The sequence below is a fragment of the Lepus europaeus genome, chromosome 12 (genome assembly GCF_033115175.1).
Source record: "Lepus europaeus isolate LE1 chromosome 12, mLepTim1.pri, whole genome shotgun sequence".
Classification (NCBI taxonomy): domain Eukaryota; kingdom Metazoa; phylum Chordata; class Mammalia; order Lagomorpha; family Leporidae; genus Lepus; species Lepus europaeus.
In genome coordinates, this window is record NC_084838.1 from 1,191,899 (window position 1) to 1,215,635 (window position 23,737).

The window sequence follows — 23,737 nt, forward strand, 5'->3', positions numbered from 1 at the left end:
ATGTGTTACCACGGGGTGGGCGGGGTCCCAGACTCCTGCTTCCTCCCAAAGGCTCGGCTGGTGGCGGTCGCTTGCCCCACGGCCTTGTCCCAAACCCCACAGACGACGAGCCAGGGTCTTCCTGAAATGGTCAATCAGGGCGTGTCCCAGGCACTGGGGGCCGGGGTGCACGCGTGTACGGGGCGTGCACCGCGAATGCACACCAGCAAGGCTGGCAGCCATGTGTCGGCGAGATCAGCCCGTGTTAGCTCGGGCAGAGGCTGAGGGGTGGGGGGCCTTGGCTGGCTGCTGGGCCGGGAGCAGCAGCCCTGGTCTGGTTCCCCGGGAGCTCCGGGCTGTGTGGGAGTAAGGCCCCTTCCTGCGTGGCTGGGGGCTGGAGCAGAGGCCGGGCTCCCGTTGGCCTGGGGACCCGGCAGGAGCCCCGGGGGAGCTGATCTTGCAGGCTGGCGCACCCCGGCTCCCGGGCGGAGTGGCCGTGCGGGCTGGGGCGAATGCCTTGCTCTCTGGGCCAGGGTCCTGCTCTGTAGGGTGGGAAGCGCCTCGAGTACCTTGGGTGACCACGTTGAGGCCTAGTGCCGCTGACCGGGGCCAGTGGGGAGCAGTCGTGTTAACCTGGCCGGAGGCGCCAGGCTGGGGAGGACCTGCTCACGTCCCTGGGTGGGCAGGGGTGTGGGGTTCTCAGACACTGAGGGACCCAGCTCGGGGCGGCAGGGGCCGGGCAGCGGAGAGGCTGCGGTGCCAGCTGCCCCGGCGGTCACAGGCGCGGCTGCCGCTCAGCCGTGGCATCCCATCCGGGGGCCCCACCCCGCCCGGCGGCCTGAGGCCGATGTCCTCTGGCCACGTCTCCCGCGTGGTGGCAGCAGGAGGCCGGGCGGGAGGTGGACGCCCGGGAAGGGAGGTGAGGCCGGGACACGGCTGGGAGGCAGCTCCGCTGGCCTCCACGTGCGCCCTGGGCCCTCTCCGGCCACCCGCTGCTCCATGTGCCCAGTGAGCTGCCGTCTCCACCCGGTGCTCCTGAAGCCCACGGGGAGACCCTGCCCGGCAGAAGCCCAGGTGGTCAGCGTAACTGTGACCTGGCGTGGCCCCAGCACTCGTGACTGGCGCCGTGGCCGTGGCCTGGGCCTCTCCTGCCTCTGGAAGCCGTGGGACATGTGTGAGGTGGGTGGTGCCCCTCAGTGTCCTCGACGCTCACCTCCAGCCTGGTGGCACCGCCCACAGGAGCCTGCAGAGGCCTCGGGCTCTGGCCGTCGGGGGGAGGGCCAGAGGCTGCTGCTGGCCCTGGGCCTCCGCTGGGTGCAGGCCTCGGGGCGTCCCCCACCATTGGGGGTGAGCCTGCGGGTGTTGGCCTGTGGCAGAGGAAGGAGGGCTGGGGTCGTCCTGGGTCCCACAGGCAGGGGGCGGAGCCCTTACCGGAGAGGGGCCTGCAGGTGCCGTGTGAAGTCTCCGTGGTGTCGCCGTCGTCCTGGGGCTTCAGCACCAGCCAGAGGTGGACAGGAGTGGACGGGGTTGGGGTGGGGGAGCATCAAGGCAGAGCCAGACTGCGTGGGGGAGGGGCAGAGGGGAGCCGGGTGCTCTGGCTCTGGGCCTGGGTTTCCCCGGCTGGGACGCGCGCGGTCCAGGCGGCCACCGAGGCTCTGGGAGCCGGGACTCTGTCGGCCCTGGACTCCAGCTCAGGTCTGACCGGCAGGGTCGGTGAGGGCGGGCCATGGCAGCATGTTCCGGACCCAGGAGTCTCCTGGGGTGGGGACAGGGTGGGAGGCTGCGCAGGAGGCCCCCAGCTTGAGGGGCTAGCTCTTCTCTGGGGCAGTGTCACCATCCCCTGCTGGTCCCCTGGACATAGCTGGTGCCCTGGGGCAGCGACTGGGGGGCTGACTGGAACCCTGCAAGTCCACGCTGGGAGCCCCTCGGTGGCTGGAGGCGGAGTCCGGCCAGGCGCCCCCACCTCACTGTGCCGAGGAGCTGCCCAGACCCTGTGGGTCCCGCGCTGTGAGACCTCCCCAGCCTCTCCCCCGCACCAGAGAAGGCCTGGGCGCCTCGGCTCCGCAGTGCATCGCGTGTTTCTCTGGGGCCGGGCAAGAGCAGCCTCCACGCGCCCCCATGTCCCCACCCTTGGGCAGTGTGTCCTGGCAGGGCTGCCCCCAGTAACCGGGGGGGGGGGGCAGCGAGGAGGGTGCTCCTGGGAGGCCAGCCCCAGCCTCAGACGGGCGGGGCGGGCCCTGGGCTGGGTGCCCCCTCGGGGCCGTGTTCCTGTCTGTGTCCACGCGGCTCCAGCTTCAGTCACCTCGCCTCCCACGCCCGGAGGTGTCACCTGTCTTGTGTCGCCTGGGGACGCCTGCCCGCCCAGCTGCTAGGCCGGCGTGGGCGGCGCCGGCTCCTTAATGACTCGGGTTTCCCGCAGTGGTCAGCAGAGCTTCTGCAGCCTTGGCCGGCTGGCACCACGCCCAGCGCCTCCAGCCCCCCACAGCGGCACCGGGATGCCGGGCACATGCGGGCACACGCGTCCACGTACGCACGCGTGTGCCTGCCGAGCCTGCGTCCCTGAGTGACGTGTCCGTGGCGTGTGGCTCCTCATGCTCCTTGTGAGCTCGAGCTGCCCGTGAACAGGGACCAGGGTGTCGCGTGGACACGGGGCCTTGGGGACGCGTTTCCTGGACTGGAGATGCTAATCCTGAGCAGGCGCCCACCCCCCTTGGGGCCCACCCGGGAGCAGGGGCGGGGGTCCCAGCCCTTAGCTCTCCGGTCTCCCCAGCACAGGTTGGCTCCCGCCAGGCCCCTGCACGGCACCGTGGGTGCGACTGCCAGCGGGAGGGGCCGTGCTGCACCCGCTGGGCGTCGGAGGCGTCCGGGAAGAGGGCGGTGCGCGCCTGTCTTAATGGGATCCCATTAGGGAGCCGTGCGCATTTAGGACGCTGTGTTCACGCAGGCTCCCGGGGAGCTGTCGGCCTGGCGGACCTGCAAGGTGGCCTCCAGGCCGTGACGGAAGCCCGGGCCCCCCCTCACACACGGAGAGGACGGACCACGGCCGGCACTGTGGTGTGGCGGGTTACGCTGTCGCCTGGCGCTGGTGCCCCGTGTGGGCGCCGGTTCGAGTCCCGGCCGCTCCACCTCCTATCTCTCTGTAACTTTGCATTTCAAGTAAAATACACTTTTAAAAAGTCGGCTGCTGGCCACCCCCCTGCTGTCCGTGCTGTGTGGACAGTGACATGAGAGCCCTGGTGGGAAGATGTCGTGGCATTCCGCCCCCCCCCTTTTTGTTTAAAGATTCTGTTTATCTGGGAGGCGGGGGGCTCACCCCGAAGCCTTCCTAGGGCTTGGTGGGGGCTTGGGAGGTGGGAGCTGTTAGGACAGGTGCTGAAGCTGGCCTGGGAGCCCGCCCACCACCCTGGACAGTCCAGTACCTCACCCTGCAGCCCCACAAACCACAAGGCTGGGCCCCGGGCTGCCGAGTGGTGCAGGTGGCATGAGGGCTGGGGGCCTAGGGAGCCACTGTTTGCCCTGCCGCCCCTCTCTTCCTGCAGTGACCAGGCCCATCCCCACTCCCAGGCGCCGCCTGCTGTGACCCAGCTTTGTGCAGGGCGGGTGGTCTCGGCTGGACCACACGCTCTGCCCCGCCCCTTTCCAGGAGACCCCGGGGCCCCTGGTCCTCAGCCAGCACCACAAACAGGCCGGTGCACGTGGGTGGTGGCCCTGCTGGGGATGGGGGAGAGGGCCGGAGGGCTGTTGGCCACCCGGCTGTGCCAGCAGCGCCCCAGGGGCACGGGCAGCTTGTCCCCCCCCCCCCCGGCCTTCCTCTGGGGGCTCTGGACTCCCTGTGCCCACCCAGGACTGAGCCTCAAGGCCAAGGCCAGGGGAGAAAACCTCCAAGGGGGGGCAGAGACCGTGCTGGGGGGGCCGGGGGCCCCTTGGGGTTTTGCTGAGGAACCAGGGCTTTGGGGGAGAAGGGAGCAGCTGGTGGAAAACACAGATGGCCCCGCCCCACCTGCCCACGCTGCCCACGCTGCCCACGGCCGAGCCTGCTCGGGACGGGAGAAGCGGTCGGGAATGTGATCTGCAAGCCCTGCCAGAGCCTCGGGGTCGACACAGGGGCAGGTGCAGCGCCAGCACCGGCCACTCCGGCGCATCCTGGCTCGGTCACCGGGCCCCGCCGGGCCGCTGGAGGGTGGGGGCGCCCACGCCTGCTGCCTGCCCAGGGTGGAGCCGTGGGGGCTCAGGGAAGTGCCCCCTCCCTCTCTGAGGACAGAGGGCAGGGGGCTTCGTAGCCCACCGTGACCTGGTGCCCACATGAGCGGCCTCCCTGCCGGCCTCCCACACCGCAGGGGAGCTGAGCGTGGTCAGCAGCCTCCTGCACCTGCCTGAGGCTGGACCGTCCCCCACCCCCCTCTGCCCTCCTGCCGGTCACACGGCCTTCGAGAAGAATGGGCCTGGATGGGGGGGGAGCCGTGCCCCCAGCGAGGGGCCAGCGGGGCCTCTCCAGAGCCCCCACACACCCGGAGTCTGGCTGTGGCTGCTGGCTGCCCTTCCCGGGTGGGGCTGTCACTCTTGGATGAGCTGGGGAGGGGGTACTGCTCAGTGCAGGGGGCAGAGGCCGCGGGGAGAAGTCCTGCCCGCTACATCCCGCAGGACTGTGGAGACAGCACAGAGCGTGGCCTGGGACTGGCCCTCAGCTGGACGATCAGTCCATGCCCGAGGACAAGGAGCCAGGGTGCCGGCCTGAGTCTCCCACCGTGGGCCCATGGGCATGGCAGAGTGAGCATTCCCTGGGTGGCCGTCGGCAGATGGTAGGGATCCTGACTGGGGGGGCAGAGAGGCCCTGGGCTGCTCCCCAGAGGCTGGGACCCCGGAGCATGGCTCTGCTGGCCGAGCGCGTGGCTAACTGAGGCCAGAACCCGCCTCGGGGTGGAGGTGGGCCCAGGAAAGGCGCAGGAGTGTGGTAGACAACGCTTGGCCCCGAAGCGACCCCCGCTTACGGCGGCTGCCCCACACCCCTGCTCTGCCTCGGCCACCTTCTGTGACCAGGCTGACTGGGGACCCTGGCAGGAGAGCTGGGGGCCCAGGGAGGCTGCAAACAGTGGTCCCTAAGCCCCCAGCCCTCATGCCACCCGCACCACTCGGCAGCCCGGGGCCCAGCCTTGTGGTTTGTGGGGCTGCAGGGTGAGGTACTGGACTGTCCAGGGCGGTGGGCGGGCTCCCAGGCCAGCTTCAGCACCTGTCCTAACAGCTCCCACCTCCTAAGCCCCCCACCATGCACTAGGAGCCCCACCCCCTTGCAGGTGCCCTGGGGTGGGTGTGGGCACCCCTGCAGGTGGGGCAGGGACAGGATCTGGGCAGGCGGTACCTTCGGGCTTGGGGGAGGGGGCAGGGCCAGGGGCACCTGCTGGGGCAGGGCAGAGGGGTGGGAGGAGTCTGGGCTGGGAGGGGCAGGGTGGGGTTGGGTGTGGTGCGAGCCACCTGCACCGGCGCTGATGGTCTCGGCTGGAGCGCGGGAGGAGCGAGGGGGCGGGACTAGGGGGAGGGTACCTGGGGCGGGGAAGGGGCCGGGCGGGGGGCACTGGCTGGCCGGCTGGGCGGGGCCGCGGCGTGCGCTCCGGTGGCGGCGCGGGAGGGCTGCGGTCGTCCGCCGGCCTCGCGATGAGCGACCTGGACTCGGAGGTGCTGCCCCTGCCGCCGCGGTACCGCTTCCGGGACCTGCTGCTGGGCGAGCAGCCGCCGCACGGCGACGACAGGTAGGGCCGCGCCGCTGTCCGCGGTGCTGAGGCCCGCGCGCCCCCGCGCCCCCCAACTTTCCGCTCGGGGACGCGAAGTGGGGGGGGCGGGGGCGGGGGAAGCGTCTTCCGGCCCGGCCGGGAGCCCGACAGGGGCTGCCCCTTCGGGGGCGGGGGTCCAGCCCCCAGCCCCGCAGCTCGGCCTCCCTGGGGAGCGCCGGGAGGGGGGCGGCTGGCCCGGTGCTGGCGACCTCCGGAGCGGGCTGCGCCTCATTCGGGAATTGCGCACAGCGCTCCGTGCCCCTCGGGCTGGCGCCGGCCCCGCGCTCCGGGCGCTGGTGCCGGTGGAATAGCCCAGCGCGAGCCGGCGGAAGCAGCCTTGCCTTCCTCCCCAAAGAGCCGTCCTGGGTAAACACTGCTCGCCAGTCCCCGGGGCGGGGGCGGGCCGGGATCTGGACCGCTCTCCCCCCAGGGCCAGCTCCGTGCGCCCTCTCCAGTCCCGGCAGAGCGCTCAAGGATCCCCTGCAGAAGCCACAGCGGACACGCGCACCTGCCGGGGGTCGAGGGGGGCGTGGGAGGGGCAGGCAGGGGAGCGAGCGCTGCGCGGCGCCTGGCTGGCAGGCAAGGTCCCCGCCCTTGAGGCGGAGCCCATGTGACTTTGTGGTTGTCACACGGTGAGCGTGTGCGGTCGCCGTGCAGGGGAGCGGAGGTCCTGCCTGTTAGGGGCACCGCTCAAACCCCCCTGGGCTGCAGGGGCCTCGCCGGCCTTGCCCCTGGATTCCAGACTCCGGAATGTTCTGCCTCTTGCCCCACGGACTGGCCAAGGCGGGAGACACAGGAAGTCATGGCCTTGGGGTCCCGAGGTCCCCTGAGCACCCGCCCCTGACTGCAGGCGCATGGGGGGACAGGGAGGGAGCACCCCTCGCTCCTCCCCTCCTCACCCCCCTGCCCTATGCCCCGTCGCTGGTTCTCAGAGCCGAGGACCGGGCCTGCGTGGTGAGTTTGCTATGCGTGTAGTGAGGGCAGAGAGCAGCCGGGGCAGCCCCTCCAGGGCCCCCCACGTGCCCCGAGCACTCCCAGAAGGCCATGTGTCCAGAGCGGCACACGTGGCCCCCGGGGCCAGGGCGGTGTCTTCTGCCAAGGGTCTAGGTGAGGAGTGGGCTGTGCCGCCCCTCCCCCAGTGCGGGCTAGGTGGGGTGGGGGTGTGGTGCCCGACCCTGCAGGCTGTGAGTGGGCAGCACGGCCGTGGGTGCGGCTCTGCAGGGGGACAAAGCCACTCGGTCGCCGTGGCCTTGGGGGAGGCTCTCCGCCGCCCACGTGCACGCTGAGGCCGCACCGCCCAGCTGGCCTCTCCCGAGGGGGCCGAGCCCACACCCGGGGCACAGCCCGGTGGGGAGGGCGGCGCTGAGGGCTGCCTGGAGCCGGCGTGGCCCTGGGGAGCCCAGCCTTCTAATGGACGCTTAGTGGGGGCGCAGGCCGGGCTGCACGAGGGCGCCGGGGCAGGTGGGCTTCGTCTCCTGCTCCTGACCCCTGCCTCCCAGCACCGTCTCAGGCCCCGGGCAGGGGGCTTTGCACGTTGAGGCGTGCACGGGGGCCGGCAGAGTGGCCAAAGACGGGCCGCGTCCCGGCCCTGTGCCGACCAGGGGTTCCGGGCAGGACCCAGGCCAAGCCCCCGGGGGTCTGGGCCTCCCGGGTCCTGGGGGGTGACTGCCGTGATGCAGGCCGTGGCCAGAGTCCAGGCTTCAGGTCAAGCCGCGTCCCAGCAGGGCCACTCAGGCTGTTTGCTCAGCAGCTCTGACAGCCCCGCGTGTTTTCTCACAAAGCGGGGAGGGGGCTGGCCTGCCAGGAATGTGGACCCACAGCTGCCGAGCTGGCCCCCCGGAAGGCCCAGTGGGGGCCAGTGCAGGGAGGGGCCGGTGGGCTCGGGGCGCCCCACGTTCCTTCCCCAGCCCGATAGACACGCCCCTCCCCACTGCCTGCCCAGGCTGAGGAGAACCGGCCGCACGGTGCTGGGGAGCTGGGGTGTGGGGGCCAGGGCCCCTCTCCTGGGGCGCAGACTGGGCCAGGCCGCCAAGCAGGGGCTGGGTGGGGTCTGTAGGAACGGCCCCATGTCAGAGTCAGTTACAAGATCCTCGGCGATGGAGCAGTCGCCCAACGGGCAGCAAGGTGGTGGCATCTGGGTGTGGGGGGACTTGGGGCTGGAGCCTGCTCCCCACCTGTCACCCCAGACCCCGCCCACCCATCACCCCACCCCATCACCCCAGACCCCACCCACCCAGGAACCCCACCCCCATCACCCCAGACCCCACCCACCCAGGAGCACCCACCCTCATCACCCTAGACCCCACCCACCCAGGAGCACCCACCCTCATCACCCTAGACCCCACCCACCCAGGAACCCCACCCCCATCACCCCAGACCCCACCCACCCAGGAGCACCCACCCTCATCACCCTAGACCCCACCCACCCAGGAGCCCCACCCCATCACCCCAGACCCCCGGGACCTGGTGGGAGCCAACCTGAACTCGGGGCTCCCCCCAAGAGAGGGGGCAGGGGTCCGGTGTGCACGGGGAGCAGCTGGCAGAAAGGAGTGTGGGGTCGGCCTGCCCAGAGCTGGTGGGGACAGCAGAGCGCCCAGCAGGAGGCTGGGGACCCCTGGGAAAGGCTGGGGAGACCCCCCAGCTCTCAGCCGGGCCATCAGTGGGAGGGGGCTCCTCGAGGGTCATGAGTGGGCAGTGAGGGGCAGTGGTGGGCAGAGGCGTGCAGGGGACTAGGCGGGGTCCGTTCTGCCAGGCCTGCTGGACTCTGGGTCGGGCCGGCCCCTGCGGCCCCCAGGCTCACCTGTAAGTGTGGAGCTGCTGGGTGCCCGGCCCCACAGTCTGCGGGGGGCACTGCCGTCAGGGTGGGGGCCAGGTGGGGTCCTGGCTCTGCCCAGGCCGGGGCCTGAGGAAGGCAGCCCCAGCAGGCCTGGAGGACAGTGCCGGCCTGGGGCTGGGGCAGTCGTGGCCTTGTGGCCACCAGGAGCGGATCCTGTGGCCGGCGGTCACCTTGTCCTGCCGTCTTCCCTGGGCGCCCCCTTGCTGCCTGCATGGGCACTGCAGGCCTGGTTGGTTTGGGCAGGAAAGATGGTGAGGCCGGGAGTAGGGGCCTGGCTGTGGGCCCTGGGCTGGTGAGGGCCGGCAGCCAGCGCTGTGGCGCAGTGGGTTAAGCATCTGCCTATGGTACCGGCATCCCATATGAGTGCCAGTTCAAGTCCCGGCTGCTCCACTTCCAGTCCAGTTCTCTGCTATGGCCTGGGAAAGCAGCGGAGGGTGGCCCACGTGCTTGGGTCCCTGCACCCAGGTGGGAGACCTGGAGGAAGCTTCTGGCTCCTGGCTTTGGATGGGCCCAGCTCTGGCCACTGTGGCCATTTGGGGAGTGACCCAGCGGATGGAGGACCCTCCCTCTCTCTCCCTCTCTCTGTAACTCTGCCACTCAAGTAAATAAATAACTCTTAAAAAGGCGGGATGGTGCCTCCGTCCTCATGCTGAGGGGCAGTGAGCGGATGGTGGCTCCCGGATACACAGGGAGATCCTGCGAGCAAACCCAGTGTCCCCAGAGCTGCGTCCCTCACCCGTCTCCCAGGGCGGCACAAGCCAGGGGCCCCCGGCGCGGGGGCTGTGTCCCTAAATCACTGAGACCGCGGGCAGCATGGGTTTCCCAGGCCTCGTGGGTCAGGGGCAAAGTTGGAGGCGGCCATGTTCGAGGCGGCTGCTGCGAAGGTGAAGGTGGGCGCTGAGTTCATCCAGCGGAGACTGCCAAAGAGAGCCGGGTGCAACCACACGGCGAAGAGGCAGCGTGGTCGGAGGGGCAGGGGACCCCAGAGCCCCCAGCCAGCCTCGCTGGTGGGGAGGCCGCGTGACCCTTGGGAGCTGAGCGCAGCCCACGGCTGATGCCAGCAAGGAAAGGGGCTCGGTCCTCCAACGGCAGGAAGTGGATCCTGGCACCGCCAGCCGCACGTGCCGCCACACCCAGCATGGAGCCCCGACCACTGGGCAGGCGTCTGGGCGGGGGGTCAGCTCCACCCCAGCAGCCAGGGGACCCCAGGAAGCTCGGAGTGGGGGGAAGGCAACGGACCCCTTCCCGGAGTAGGGGCGCCCTCGCCCTCCCCCCTCGGCCCCTTCCTGGAGCAGGGGTGCCCTTGCCCTCCCCCCTTGGACGCCGCAGCCCCCGCTGTCGGCCTCTGCACTCCAGGACTGGGCCAAGCCACCCTCGAATCACCCTGAGCCACATGCCCACAGCCCAGGGTCTGCGCCTCTGTGGCCACGAGCTCACTCCCCTGACACAGCATCCACTGCCCCCACCTCCTCCACGGCCACCAGCGAACCGTCTCGGGATGCCCACACTGCTGGCCTGCCCTGGCTCGTGGGCACTGCCCTTTACGACGTGTGCCCGTCATCCTGGGTTCAAGAGGCCCCGGGAGAGCCTGCACACCTGCCCACACACCTGTAGGTACCCACCTGCCCGCACACCTGTAGGTACCCACCTGCCCGCACACCTGTAGGTGCCCACCTGCCCGCACACCTGCCCACACACCTGTAGGTGCCCACCTGCCCACACACCTGTAGGTGCCCACCTGCCCGCACACCTGCCCACACACCTGTAGGTGCCCACCTGCCCACACACCTGTAGGTACCCACCTGCCCGCACACCTGTAGGTGCCCACCTGCCCGCACACCTGCCCACACACCTGTAGGTGCCCACCGGCCCGCACACCTGCCCGCACACCTGTAGGTGCCCACCTGCCCGCACACCTGTAGGTACCCACCTGCCCGCACACCTGTAGGTGCCCACCTGCCCGCACACCTGCCCACACACCAGTAGGTGCCCACCGGCCCGCACACCTGCCCACACACCTGTAGGTGCCCACCTGCCCGCACACCTGTAGGTACCCACCTGCCTGCACACCTGTAGGTGCCCACCTGCCCGCACACCTGCCCACACACCTGTAGGTGCCCACCTGCCCACACACCTGTAGGTGCCCACCTGCCCGCACACCTGCCCACACACCTGTAGGTGCCCACCTGCCCACACACCTGTAGGTACCCACCTGCCCGCACACCTGTAGGTGCCCACCTGCCCGCACACCTGCCCACACACCTGTAGGTGCCCACCTGCCCACACACCTGTAGGTACACACCTGCCCGCACACCTGTAGGTGCCCACCTGCCCGCACACCTGTAGGTGCACACCTGCCCACACACCTGCCCGCACACCTGTAGGTGCACACCTGCCCACACACCTGTAGGTGTACACCTGCCCACACACCTGCCCACACACCTGTAGGTGCCCCCAATTCTCACACTGTGCATGTCACACCCCCAGTCCTGCCGTCTGCACCCACTCCCGGCTGGCTCTGGACTGCACCCCTCCACTGAGGTGACCCCACCGGCTCTGGACTGCACCCCTCCACTGAGGTGACCCCACCGGCTCTGGACTGCACCCCTCCACTGAGGTGACCCCACCAGCTTGGGTGGGGCCTCAGATCCCCTGGGGCAGCTGGTGCCCAGTGGGCCGCTCCCTGGCCCAAAACCCTCAGCGCACCAGGCGCGGGCATCCACACAGCCACGAGACCCCTCCGACCGGCACTCCAGGAATTCCAGTGTGGAGGCCTGACCCCCTCCTGCAGGCTGCTGCCACCCCTCTCTGGGTGTCCCTGCCCCCCAGGCCCTCGGTGCCACCTGCAGACACTCTGGCCCAGTGCGGGGCCACAGAAGGGCAGTGACCACTTCTCCTGGGCTGCGAGGACATTGTCCAAGCTATATGGGAGCGGGAAGCGCTGAGAAAGCACCCATCACCCTGTGGGCCCCACGCCTGGGGGCCTGGCGCCCTCCCGTCCCCGTACCCAGAGACCAAGGAATCCGGGCCCTGGGCCACGGCAGTCGTTCCTCCCCGCATAGGAGTGAGCTCAGACTCCCTCGGACGACGACGGGCATTCTGAAGTAAAGGGGGAAGGGCGCCGTGGTGTAGAAGGTTAAGCCTCCACTTGTGACACCAGCATCCCATCCAGGCACTGGTTCAAGACCCGGCTGCTCCACTTCCAACCCAGCTCTCTGCTGTGGCCTGGGAAAGCAGTGGAGGATGGTCCAAGTGTTTGGGCCCTGCACCTGCGTGGGAGACCTGGAAGAAGCTCCTGGCTCCTGGCGTCAGCCTGGCCCAGCCCTGGTTGCTCCAGCCATCTGGAGAGTGAATCCGTGGATGGAAGACTTCTCTCTCTCTCTCTCTCTGCCTCTTCCCTTCTCTCTCTAACTCTGCCTTTCAAATAAGTACAAAATAAATATTAAAAAAGAAAACTCAGCTGTGTGATCCAGTCGGGCGGCATCTGTACCCACTCTGCCCCAGCGACCAGCTCTGCGGCTGGCGGGCGGCTCCTCTGGGTTCGCTGCTGATGGCTGCGAAAGCTCGAGCCACGGTGTCGCCATCCTGCCCCGTCCCAACTCACTCTGTGCTTCCAACACCACGGGGACCTGAGGAGCAATGGCACTGATTTTTTTTAAAGATTTATTTATTTATTTGAAAGACAGAGCTACAGAGAGGCAGAGGCATAGAGAGAGAGAGGTCTTCCATCTGCTGGTTCACTCCTCAAATGGCCACAGCGGCCGGAGCTGCGCCGATCCAAAGTCAGGAGCCAGGAGCTCCACCCTGGTCTCCCACGCAGGTGCAGGGGCCCAAGGACATGGGCCATCTTCTACTGCTTTCCCAAGCCATAGCAGAGAGCTGGATCAGAAGTGGAGCAGCTGGGACTCGAACCGGTGCCCATATGGGATGCCAGCTCTGCAGGCCGTGGCTTTACCTGCTTCGCCACAGTGCTGGCCCTGCTAAAAACAAGAGTGGCCGCGTGGACGTTAGGGCACGGCAGGTAAAGCCGCCGCTTGGGACGCAGGGAGCGAGGCCCCCACCTCTGCTCCTGGGCCGGCTCCCTGCTAATGTACCAGGCCCCAACCACCACCCGGGAGACCTGGGCGGAGCTCCCGGCTCCTGCTGCAGCCGTCTGGGGAGTGAACCAGCAAACCGCAGTTGAGATAATATCTCTCCCACCCCCACCCCCACCCCCGCTTTCAAATAAATGAAACAGAAATCAGGAGAGACTAGACCCAGACCCAAGTGGCCGGCGCTGGGCTGAGCTGGGGCCTCTGCTGGCACCAACGGTCTTGTGCCTGCTGCCGCCCAGAGAGGAACCTCGAGGCCCCGCCCCCCTCCCGCCCTCCTCCCCCAACCCCGACACCAGGCCAGCCCCTTCTGTGTGCCATCCACCGACAAGCCAGGGGGACACCCCAGGCCCCTGCTCCACTCTGCGTGGCCCCACGGCTGGGGGGCAGGCAGCCTCCGGTGCGACCCCGCCCCCCGGGGCAGGCAGGGCTGTGTGCTGTGCACTGGTGTCCACACGGCCCTGGCTCCCGGGGGCTGACCAAGCCAGATGCAGCCGGAACTCGGCAGCAGTGGCTGCGGTCTTCCAAGGGCTGGGCAGCCGCTGGCGGCTCAGGGAGAGGCTCCCGAGGGGCTGGGCCTGGGTGGAGCCCTGGGGAGGGGGAGCTGCGCCCCTGCAGAGCCTGTGGTGCTCGTGCCTGGGAGGGGCCCTGGTCGTGCACGGGGGTGTCAGGCCCAGTGAGCCTGGGGCGGGGCGGAGGTGGGTACAGCCGTGGGCAGGCCGGCCTCTGGGACCCAGGAGGGCCAGGACCCCTGCGGCCCGCTCCTGTGAGGGCTCTTGGTGTGAGACTGGGTGGGCTGGGCCACCCCACCCACCCCCCAGCCCGAGTTGGTACTGCCCGCCTAGGGGAATGGGTGCACCTTGCCCACAAACCTCCGTTTCTGTCTCCGTGGCTTGCTGTGGCCGGCCCGGGGAGCTGGAGCACCCCGTGCTGTGCCCCAGTGGCTCAGGAGGCCGGGAGTGGGGGGCTAGGCCCTCAGTGCCTGCAGCAGGGACAACTGGCACCGACCCCGATGCCCCCCTGGCCAGGGGCCAGCCCCTCCTCACCAGGGCTGCAGCAGAAAGTGGGCGCCACTCCGGGCAGGCCAGGCCCCCCGGGAAGGCCCACCCCTTCCCCAGCAACTCTCGGTCCCGAGAGGAGGGGCCGCCGCCGGCTGTCACCTGCCACTACACCCCCAGCGCCTGAGAGCTCGAATTAGCACTTCCGACCTGGCCAGCTGGGCGCTGGGACCCGCTCCACCACCGGGCTCCCCGGCACCCCACCCTCCCCCGGCCGTTCCACTGCGGCGACGGCGCGGGGAACGCGCGCGTGTGCGCGAGATGGTTGCGCCCGGCGCCACCCCCGCCGCTCCAGCCGCCGCGCCGCGCCGTGCGCTCCCGCAGGATGGCGCGGGCCAAGCTGCCGCGCTCGCCGTCCGAGGGCAAGGCGGGCTCCGGGGGCGGCCCGGCCGGCGCCGCGGCCCCCGAGGAGCCGCACGGGCTCAGCCCGCTGCTGCCGGCCCGCGGCGGGGGCTCCGTGGGCAGCGACCTGGGCCAGAGGTAGGGGCGAGCGCGGGCCTGGGAGCCCCCGCGCAGGGCCGCCGGGAGGGGCTTCGCATCCGCATCCGCGCTCGCATCCTGCACGCATCGCTCGCTCGCTCGCTCGCCGCACCTGCGCGCCGCGGCAGCCCGGGAAGGGGGTCCGCGGGGTCCGTCCTGGAAAGCCGGGGCGCAGCCCCCGGCCCTGCGCTGTCCTGCCCAGCCTGCGGGAGCCTGGGGGACCCCCCTCACTGCCCGACCTGGAGCCTGAGCAAGCCGGAGGGAGGGAGCTCACCCGGCTGTGCCCCGGGCGCCGTGTCCCTCGGGTCCTGCGGCCACCTGGGGGAGGCAGGGCTGGCAGGGCTGGCGTCCGTGTCCCCACTCCAGTGGGCAGCATGAGGCTGGGCTCCCCGGGAGCGCCCCTTCGGGGGGGCATGTCCAGGACAAGCCCTGCCTGGTGCCAGGGGCAGCCGGGGTGCAGGAGGCCAAGCCGTCCCGGGTGGGCGCAGCGTCCCACTTCGTGGGTGAGGGCACTGAGGCCTCTGGGCCAGGAGCTGCTGTAGGAACGCGGGCACACGGAGAGGAATCAGACCCGGCCTGGTGTGGGCTCAGGTCGTGGGCAGCAGCCCTGTGCCCGGCGGAGAGCGCTGGGGGCCAGGCCAGGCTAGAAGAGCAGGCGAGATGGACAGGGCTCCCAGGCCGAGGGAGCAGCGAGGGCCGTGGCAGGGGTCTGGAGGGGATGAGTCAGGGCCGGGGGCGGCTGACAGAGGCCGAGCCTGACAGATGGCCGGACCCAGGGCACCTGGGAACCCGGCCCCTGCCCCTCCCCGACCTGCCACAGGCCAACCTGGCCTCCGCCGCCCACACCTGCTCCTCATGGCCCCCCGGGGGCACAGCGGCTGCGGCCTGTTCCCATTTGCCAGGGGCGACTGTTGAGCCCTCCCCCAGCTAATGGACAGCTGACCGGCAGTAGAGCTGGGCGCTGGCCTGGGCCCTGGGGGCCACTCTCCCTCCTCTTCCTGGATACTGTGGGGGCCGGTGATCCGGGAAGCTCCACCAGCAGCCAGCCTGGCCCCTGTGAGGGTAGCCCAGAGGGACAGCCAGGCCTGCATGGTGGCACCGAGCCACAGTGCAGCCTGGGACTTAGGGCCCTGCTCCTCCGGCCAGGCCACCTCCTCCAGGAGGCCCTCTGCCATGCCCATGCCTGCCCTCGGCTGTGCTGAGCCGTCCACCGGGGTGGCAGAGCTGGAGGTACAGGGGGAGCCGAGGATGCCATCCACACCCCGGCTCCCGCAGCCCCTCTCCCCACGCACACCCTGGCGAGGGGCAGGGGTCTCCAATGCCCCCCAGGGGCTGAGCCGCGGGCAGGGAGGAAGGAGCCTGCCCCAGGCAGTGTGTGGGTGGCAGGCGGCACCCTCTCCTGGCCGTGGTGAGCCAGGTGCTCTCTGCTGTGCCCCCACCTGCCCCCTGCCCCAGCTCTGGCTCATGGCTCTTCCCTTCCTCCTGTCTCCCCCATGGGAGGCAGGGAGAGACCCTGGGCGTGGGGTGGCAGTGGGGGCCGACAGCCATTCGGGAGCTGAGGTGCAGAGGAGCCCCGTGGGGGGGCTGGGCTGCTTAGCGAACCCACCCAGTGGGTCAGGTGCCCAGGGGCTAGTGGGGCGTCCCGAGCCCAGGGGAGACTGAGTGGACGCGGGCCAGTGGGGCTTCCAGGACAGCTGGCAGGAGGGACAGGCCGGGGGGGGGGGGGGACAGGCCCCTAGGGGACTGGGTGCAGAGCAGGCAGCAGGTGTCCTGGGAGGCGGTGGGTGGGGCTACAGAGACCCAGGAGGTGGGACGGGGATCTGAGGGCTGCAGGGGTGGGGGCAAGGCCCTCGGGGTCCCTGGAGCTCTGGGGGGGTGCAGGACACTCGGCAGGGGGGGCCTGTGAGGTGCCTGAGACGGCCAAGGGGAGCCCCGGGGGAAGGGGCCGAGCTGGGGAGGAGGGGGGGTGCGCAGGTGCAGCCTGGGCCCAGGCAAGAGGTCCGAAGGGGGGAAGGGATGAGGAGGGGGCTCCCGGGGAGGGAGGAGCAGGGGCTGGGAGGGGCCGAGTTTCAGGGCTGGGCCCCTGCGGCCAAGGGCGCTGGGTGTGGAGGGTGGGAGAGTCTCTCAGGGCTGGACCAGCTGGGGATTTGGGGAGGGGCCAGGCTCCCCGTCGGTCTTCAAGGGAAGGTCCGGGAATGGTCGCGGCCTCGGGTGGCTGGGGTGGGGTGTGGCGTGGGTGGGTGCTGCAGGTGCCCGCTTACCGCCTGTCCCCTCGGGGCGCTGACTCAGGGCGGGCGCTCGAGCCTGGCTTGGGAGTCCCTTGAGGAACCATCCCAAGGGACGGGGCCACCGCTGTGTGCAGGGGTTGGGGACAAGGGTAAGTCTACCCCACCCCTGCGCACCCACGGCTGCCGGCCCCACGCACAGCCCCTCCCACCCCCAGTCGCCCGTGGCTTCGTGACCCCCAGGACGTCCCTCTGTCCCCTTCCCACTGGGCCCAGGACAAACCACCGGCAGCCCCCAGCCCCATTTCCCCACTTCCCTTTGCCCCTTCCCGGCCTCTCTGGCCCCTCAAGCCTGAGCCCTTCACGAAGGAGTGGGGGGTGCTGACGCCCGAGCTCTGCTCCCCGCCTTTCCCTGGAGACCCACCGTGTGCCCCCTGTGTACCCTCTGGCACTCCCAGGCCCCCCTGGCCCCACGCCACGGCCCCGCCCCCCCCAGCACGGCCCCTCCCCCTGTGCTGGCTCCTGTGGGGCCTTCCTGCCCCTGCCACCCCCACGCTGAGAGCAGTCGCGTCCCCGCTGGTTTTCCTGGCTGGGATCGGCAGCTGGGGCGTAGGGCTCCCTGCAGCTCAGACCATAGTTCCCAAAGCCGCGGAGCCCAGAGCCAGTCCCTGAAGCATCTCACGGCGCTCAGACCCCCTGGTGCAGAGGGAAAGGACCCCTGCCCCGCCCCCAGCCCCAGTGGAGAAGGTGGAGCGGAATCCGGAGCCTGCTGCTGGCCCCGGCTCCCAGCGGCTCCCAGGCAGGGCCCGGCGTGCCGGCTTGCTGACACGGGCATGGAGGAGAGGTGGCCCAGGCCCGGTGCATGGTCTCGGAGTGACCCAGGCCATGGCCATCCCCAGGGGCCCTGAGAGTCAGGACCCCGCGACCACTTGGGTTCGGGTGCTCCAGGCCCTCCGCGCCCCCGGCTGTGGCACACCCGGCGAGGCCTCTCAGCTGGCCTTGTCCGCAGGGCTCCCCAGCCCTGTCCTTGCCTCGGGACACCAGGGCTCCTGGATGAGCTTGCTCGGCCCGGGCGGCGGGAGGGGCCTGCCGGGACACTGGGGCAGAGCACGCAGTGGGCCCTCTGCAGGGGCTGGGACAGGGCGAGGAGGGCTGTGGCAAGGGGAGGGTCCCCTTTGCCATTGCTGGGGTGCTGCTGGGTGTGTAGGGGTGCTGAGGAGGCCCAGAGGCCCAGGGCCACAGTGGCTGCCTCCACGTCCCACCCAGGCCACAGGGCGTGGCCCCTCGGAACCAGGACGCAAGGGGCTGGGGGTGCACTGCCTGCTCTCCATGCCACAGGCTGTGGCCCTGCCTGCTCCTGCCCACAGAATCTTCTAGAAGGACCCAGTGACCCAGGGCCCAGGTCCAATTAAGGGCCCAGGGCCCACGTCCTCCCAGGCAGCAGGGAAAGCCCGGCAGCCGTGTGGGCAAGAGCGTGCTGGGCACCCCGGGCAGGACCACACCTGACGGCCGGCTGCGTGACCCTGCACGGGGTCCGCCCCTGTTGACCTCAGCGTCCGGCAGGGGTCACAGAGGGGCCTGGGCAGGGCTGTCGCCCCCAGGAGCAGGGGGTGCATGTGGCCACGCCCGAGTGGGCTGCGCTGGTTTCTCCGGCCCCGCCGCATGCCGGGCTGTGGCCCGTGGGCACCTGGGGCGCCCAGGTCAGGCGTGGGCAGGGGCAGGCCCCGCCGCCCTCGCGCTCCGCCCGCCCCTTCCTGGTGATGACTCTTCTCTGCCCCCAGGCTCCACATGGAAGATGCCAGCCTGGACTCCTCCCTGTCTCAGTAAGTGCTCCCGGGTGGGGCCACCTGCAGCCGTCCGGGAGCGCACCGCCGGCCAGCACCTCCCACGTGCCGCCAGTCGTCCCCTGGGCGGGGAGCCTGGGAGGAGGACAAGGGGGCCAGCCGGGGGCGGGGCGCCATGGCCCTGCAGTCCCAGGTGCAGCCGGATGGCGGCGGGGCCCCTGCGGCACAGCCTATGGGCTCAGGGGAGCAGGCAGCGGCAGGCAGGTCGGTGCCATTGGTGCCATCGGTGCCTGTCTCTCTGCGCCCTGAGCACCGGCCAGCGAGGGCCATGCGGCTGCGCTTCTCACTTCAGTCAAGCGGCGGGGACTTGCAGGCAGGGCAGCCAGAGCCCCTCCGAGCAGCCGGGCGCCCCCACCCCGTCCAGGGCGGCCTCTGGGTGGGCCTTGAGCCCCGTTAGTTTCATGGACCCGAGGTGGCGGCACCTGCAGCTCCTGGGTGTGCTCTGTGAGGTCTTGTGCTGCTGGTGGCTCGGGTCGCTGTTGTCCCAAAGGAGTCAGGCGCGGGGGCGGATCCTACGCCTCGGCCTCTGCCAGGCCGGGCGCCGTGGTGCGCTGGTGCGGTGGGAAAGTGAGCGAGCTGGAGGCAGGCGCAGGGCCTGCCCATGCCGGGGTCCTGGGGCACCTGGCGGAGGATGGGCCACTTGTGGCTGCCCCGGGATTGTCACCAGTCAGAACAGATGTTCCCATCAGAGGCCCAAGGGACAAGGACCAGCAGGTCCCAGGGGACCCTCAACAGGGTTGGAGGGGCCCCCAGGGAAGGGTGGGGATGGCAGAGCCTCCCCCAGCAACGCCTCCCCACGGCTGGCTCTGAGGGGCTGGGTGTGGGACGGCCGTGGACCTGGGGAGCTGGCCCGTGGCAGGGGCTGGGAGCAAGGAGCAAGCCCTGACCACTGCCCATCCCTTGGCCGATCCACAGCCGGCCAGAGGGCTCCTGGGAGAGTGGGAGGGCATCTCCCGTCTTGGGGCTGGGTGACAGGGACAAATCAGTGCCTGCCCCACCCTGCCCGTCCCCCAGCCGGTAGCCCCAGCCAGCCCTGCAGACAGATGGGGAGGCACTGAGCAGGGTGGCTCCAGCCGCAGCGCCTCACCTGCCCACCCAAGCGGCAGGGGGCGGGGCCACGCGCCAGCCCTTTCCCGGCAACCTGGGCCATGGCTGCATCCAGGCTCAGAACACGTGGCTGGGGGTTGGCACTGGGCCTGGGCCCACTGGCACTGGGACAGAGGCCCCCACGGAGCGCCCAGCCAGGCAGCTGAGGCCTTGGCCCCGGGGGCACGTGGCTGCGGGGGCTGGTGGGTGGACACCCCTAGGGCTGGCGCCGGGTGGCCTGGCGCTGCGTGGAGCTCCCCAGCCCCGGCCGTGTGCACTGGGGCTGCCTGCCAGGAATGTGTGCGAGGCTGGCTCCCGTCTGCCCGTCTGCTCCCCGGGCAGTGAGGGGAACTGACCGCCCCCGCCCCTGCCCGCTCACCACTGGGCATTTGGGCCTAGCCTCACAGGGGGTGCTCACTGCTGGCACGTGGGGGCTCCGTGGGTGCCCTGACCCTGGACGCTGGCAGGCGGTGGGGCAGAGCCACCCCCGGGAGCCCAGAGAGCCAGGGGCGCGGGGAGGGGGCTGGCCAGGGCTTGTTCCATCCTCACGGAAGTGGGCACTGGGCACCGACCGTCCCCCCAGTCCTGCCCGTGCCATGCAGGCACCTCCTATGGGCCCCAGGGGTGGGGTGGGCGCTGCCCTGTGTGTGGACGCACTGGGCACCGACCGTCCCCCCAGTCCTGCCCGTGCCATGCAGGCACCTCCTATGGGCCCCAGGGGTGGGGTGGGCGCTGCCCTGTGTGTGGACGCATCGTCCACCTGCAAGCAGACGGCTACAGCACCTGTGAGAAACCAGCGCCTGGGCGCGTGTGGCCCCCGGGGCCACTCCGGGAGAGGCCTGCTGTGAGTTTGGCCAGCTGCTCCACCCTCGGCCTGGGCTCTGGGTCCGAGCCCCGGGGGCCCTGAGGCGTCTGAGGCTGGCCCTGGGCGCTGGGCAGCCACACGCCGGGCTGTCTCCCAGTCCTCCCTCAGGACTCCGTGGGTGGTGGCTCGGTCACCTTCCCGGGGAGGAAGCAGAGGCCAAGACAGGTGAGGGTGCCGGGGCTGGGCCGGCAGGGACGGGGCTCTGTCTGGCGTCCTGGGGGACCCGGGCCTCTGACGGAGGGGCTGAGGCTCGGCTGTGAACATGGGCAGCTCCGATGGGGCCCAGCTGGCACCCGCGAACCCCAGGACCGCCCCAGCCGGCCGCGGGCTCCCTGTCCAGGCCACCTCCTGCTGCCCCCTCGCAATTGGCCGCCGGCTTACACACGCTTCGGGGGACATGGGTGGTTTTCATCCACTTCCTATGGTGGTGCAGGGCGTGACTGGCCGCAGGCCCCAAGAAATGGAAGGGCAGGAGGCCGGCTAATTCCTCGGGCACTGCGGGAGCGGCTGCCCGCTGCAGGTCCCTCGCTCCCCTGCAGGCGGGCGCTGTCCACTGCGGCTGTTAGCGGGGCCCTGGGGCTGCGGAGCCTGGCCAGGGACCCCTCTGCCGGCGGGGGCAGAGAGCGGGCAGCAGACGGGGGAGGAGCTGACCCCGGAGGGCCCAGGCCCCGCTGGAGAGGCCGAGAGAGGTGGGGCCGGAGCGGGTGTCAGTGAGGTGGGGAGGGGGTGCCAAGCGGTCAGGACAGAGCCAGGCACCTGCCCGAGGACCGAGGTCAGGGGCCCTCCTGGGGCCGAGATGGTGGGAGGTGGGCAGGGCAGGTGGACAAACGGGGTGATGGCAGCTCCCCGGGACGTCATGGGCCCAGGGCTCTGAGCAGGGACAGCGGCCACGGCGCTGGGGGGACCTGAGGGTGGGCAGGGGTGAACAGAGCGGGGAGGGGAGGCCTGAGAGGGAAGTCACCTGAGGGCAGCCCCGGGCCCCATGTTAGGGAGGGGCGGGGGAGGGGAGGCGGGGGGCACCGGAGTCGGGCTGGGCTGGGGGCACGGGCCGAGGGGCTCGGCCACCTCATCGTCTGCTCAGGGGCCTGGTGGGGCCTGAGTTGGGGGAGGGGGAGGCGTCTCCCTTGGGGGCTGTGAGGGAGGTAGGCAATGGGGGTGGCCAGGGGTGTGCTGGGTACACTGTGGGGTGTTGGGTACAGTTGGGTTTGGGGGTGCACTGCTGTATGCTGGGGTGCAGTGAGATATTGGGTGCAGTGGGGGAGTGTTCTGGGGTGCACTGTGGTATGTTGGGGTGCACCGGGCGCGCCCGTCAGCCCTGGGTCAGACTCAGGGTCTGCAGGGGCCTCTCCTGCCCCTCCCCCAGGAGTCCTAGGGGTTCAGGGTGACCACCAAGGCCCCCCAAGCTCTGTGGCCAACAGGAACAGCACGGCCATGGCCGGGCCTGCATCTCGAAGCCACGGGGTTCAAGGCGATGAACACTGGGGGCCACCAGCCCTGGTGGGCAGTGACATCCAACTGAAACCCCCACTGATGGGGGCCATGCCTGCTCGGGGTGGGGTCCACAGTGCCACATCCCCTGCCCTGGACAGTGGCACTGAGAGGGGACAGAGATCTGAGCCTCTGTTCACCTCACGGCCGCCTCTGGGCGGTCAGCACCTGTCCCACCTGCTCAGACACCTCCTCCTCCGGGCAGCCCTCCTGGGTCCCTCGAGGGGGCTCTGTCCCCCTGCCCTCCCTCACCTGGGCTATCGTCCCAGCCCCACACCTCGGCTCTGCCTCCCTCGGCAGAGCCACCTCCACCTGACACTCAGAGAGGCCGCTGACCGCCGATGGGCACAGATGCAGCCTGTGATGGATGGAGGGTGCTGGGGTCGGGGGCTGCACGTAGGGGACGTGTGCACCCCCACTTCCCAGAGGGAGACACGGAGGAGGCCACACCTGCTGCGGAACCCTGGCTCTGGGTCACACAGGTTATGAGCCCCGCCCTGGCCAGCAAGCCTTGTGTCCAAGGCTGGGGCCATGGGGGCCGCAGCCTGTCTGTCCCCAGCCCGTGTGCTGGCGGTGACGGCGGCTGTAGCTGGGCTGCGTGCTCTCCCCCTCGAGCCCTGTGGTCCCGTCCTGTGCTCCTGGGCAGGCCCAGGGCCACCAGGAGCTGGGCGGAGCCGATGGGCTCAGAGCCGGGGCAGGGGGCTGATGCCTGGAGCCCAAGGGAGAGGTGCAGGACGACCCCTTGCGGCCGGCCCACCTGCCCGGCTGCCCTGTGGGATGCTGTGAGCGGCGGCGTCAGAACACGGCCACCAAGGCCATGGCACGCAGGGGGCCGGAGCCTGGGGTGCTCCAGGGGTGTTGAGCTCGAGCCGAGTCCGAGCGCTGTACTGAGGGCCCTGGGCACCAGCTGGGGCGGGCAGCGGCCCCGGTGTGCTGGGAGGGGGCTGGGGCGGGCAGCGGCCCCGGTGTGCTGAGAGGGGGCTGGGGCGGGCAGCGCCCCGGTGTGCTGAGAGGGGGCTGGGGCGGGCAGCGCCCCGGTGTGCTGGGAGGGGGCTGGGGCGGGCAGCGGCCCCGGTGTGCTGAGAGGGGGCTGGGGTGGAGGCCGCATCCCTGCACCGTCTGCCTGGCCCCTCCCCTTGGGCCGGGCCTCTGGCGGGTGGTCTCCCCCATGAGCCCCCACGCCCTCTCCTGCCCCCAGGGTCCAGGTGGAGTTCTATGTCAACGAGAACACCTTCAAGGAGCGGCTCAAGCTGTTCTTCATCAAAAACCAAAGATCCAGTGAGTGAGGGCCCTGGGCCACTCCAGGCAGGCGTGGGCGGCGGGGGCAGTGGGGCACCCCCACCCCCGAGACCAGCACAGCGCTTGGGTGTGACGCGGCCCCCTTGGGCGCACCAGGCTGGGCGGGGCGGGGCTGGCTCCCGCGGTGCCCGATGGGAGCCCACGTCCACCAGCCTGGCCCCCAGGCCCGCCCCCTCGAGCAGGGCGGCCCCCGCAGCCCTTAAGACAGAGACAGGCAGCTCCCCGCCCGGCCGCCCGGCTGTGCAGTGCCCCGCCCCCTGGGGCCTTCGGGGAGGAGCTGCGGGCAGACCCTGGCTGGGCCGGGCGGGGCTCCCCTGCCGCCCTGTCCCCCCCCCAGGCCTGAGGATCCGGCTGTTCAACTTCTCCCTCAAGCTGCTCACCTGCCTGCTGTACATCGTGCGCGTGCTGCTGGACGACCCGGCGCTGGGCATCGGATGGTGGGTGCTGTGGGGCGGGGCCCCGCCGTTCGCTCGGAGGTCCTCGGCGCCCGCCTGCTTCTGGGGGCTGCACCTGCCCCCTCCTGCGCCCCCCACCCCCCGTCGGCGGCACCAGCTCCGGTGGCTCCCAGGGTCCGGAGCGGGAGGCCCGCGGCCTCGCTCCCTGGGGCCTCACTGCTGCCCTGGAAGCCGGAGCTGTTCCCACTGCCTCCCGTCTGCCCAGGGCTGCCGCGGGAGCACCGGCTGCCTGGAGGCGGCCTCCCCCGGTGCCCGGGTGCACAGTC

General features: G+C 70.8%; 1 protein-coding gene across 3 annotated transcripts in view; it reads left to right on the forward strand.

The window, feature by feature from the left end:
• Positions 1–5,628: 5,628 nt before the first annotated feature.
• Positions 5,629–23,737, forward strand: part of KCNT1 (potassium sodium-activated channel subfamily T member 1) — a 50,144-nt gene continuing 32,035 nt past the window's right edge. For all 3 annotated transcript variants that reach the window (XM_062206849.1, XM_062206850.1, XM_062206851.1), the window contains exons 1-3: positions 5,629–5,723; positions 22,916–22,995; positions 23,354–23,453. In XM_062206849.1, coding sequence (XP_062062833.1) covers positions 5,629–5,723; positions 22,916–22,995; positions 23,354–23,453 — 275 coding nt within the window. The remainder of the gene's footprint in view (positions 5,724–22,915; positions 22,996–23,353; positions 23,454–23,737) is intronic.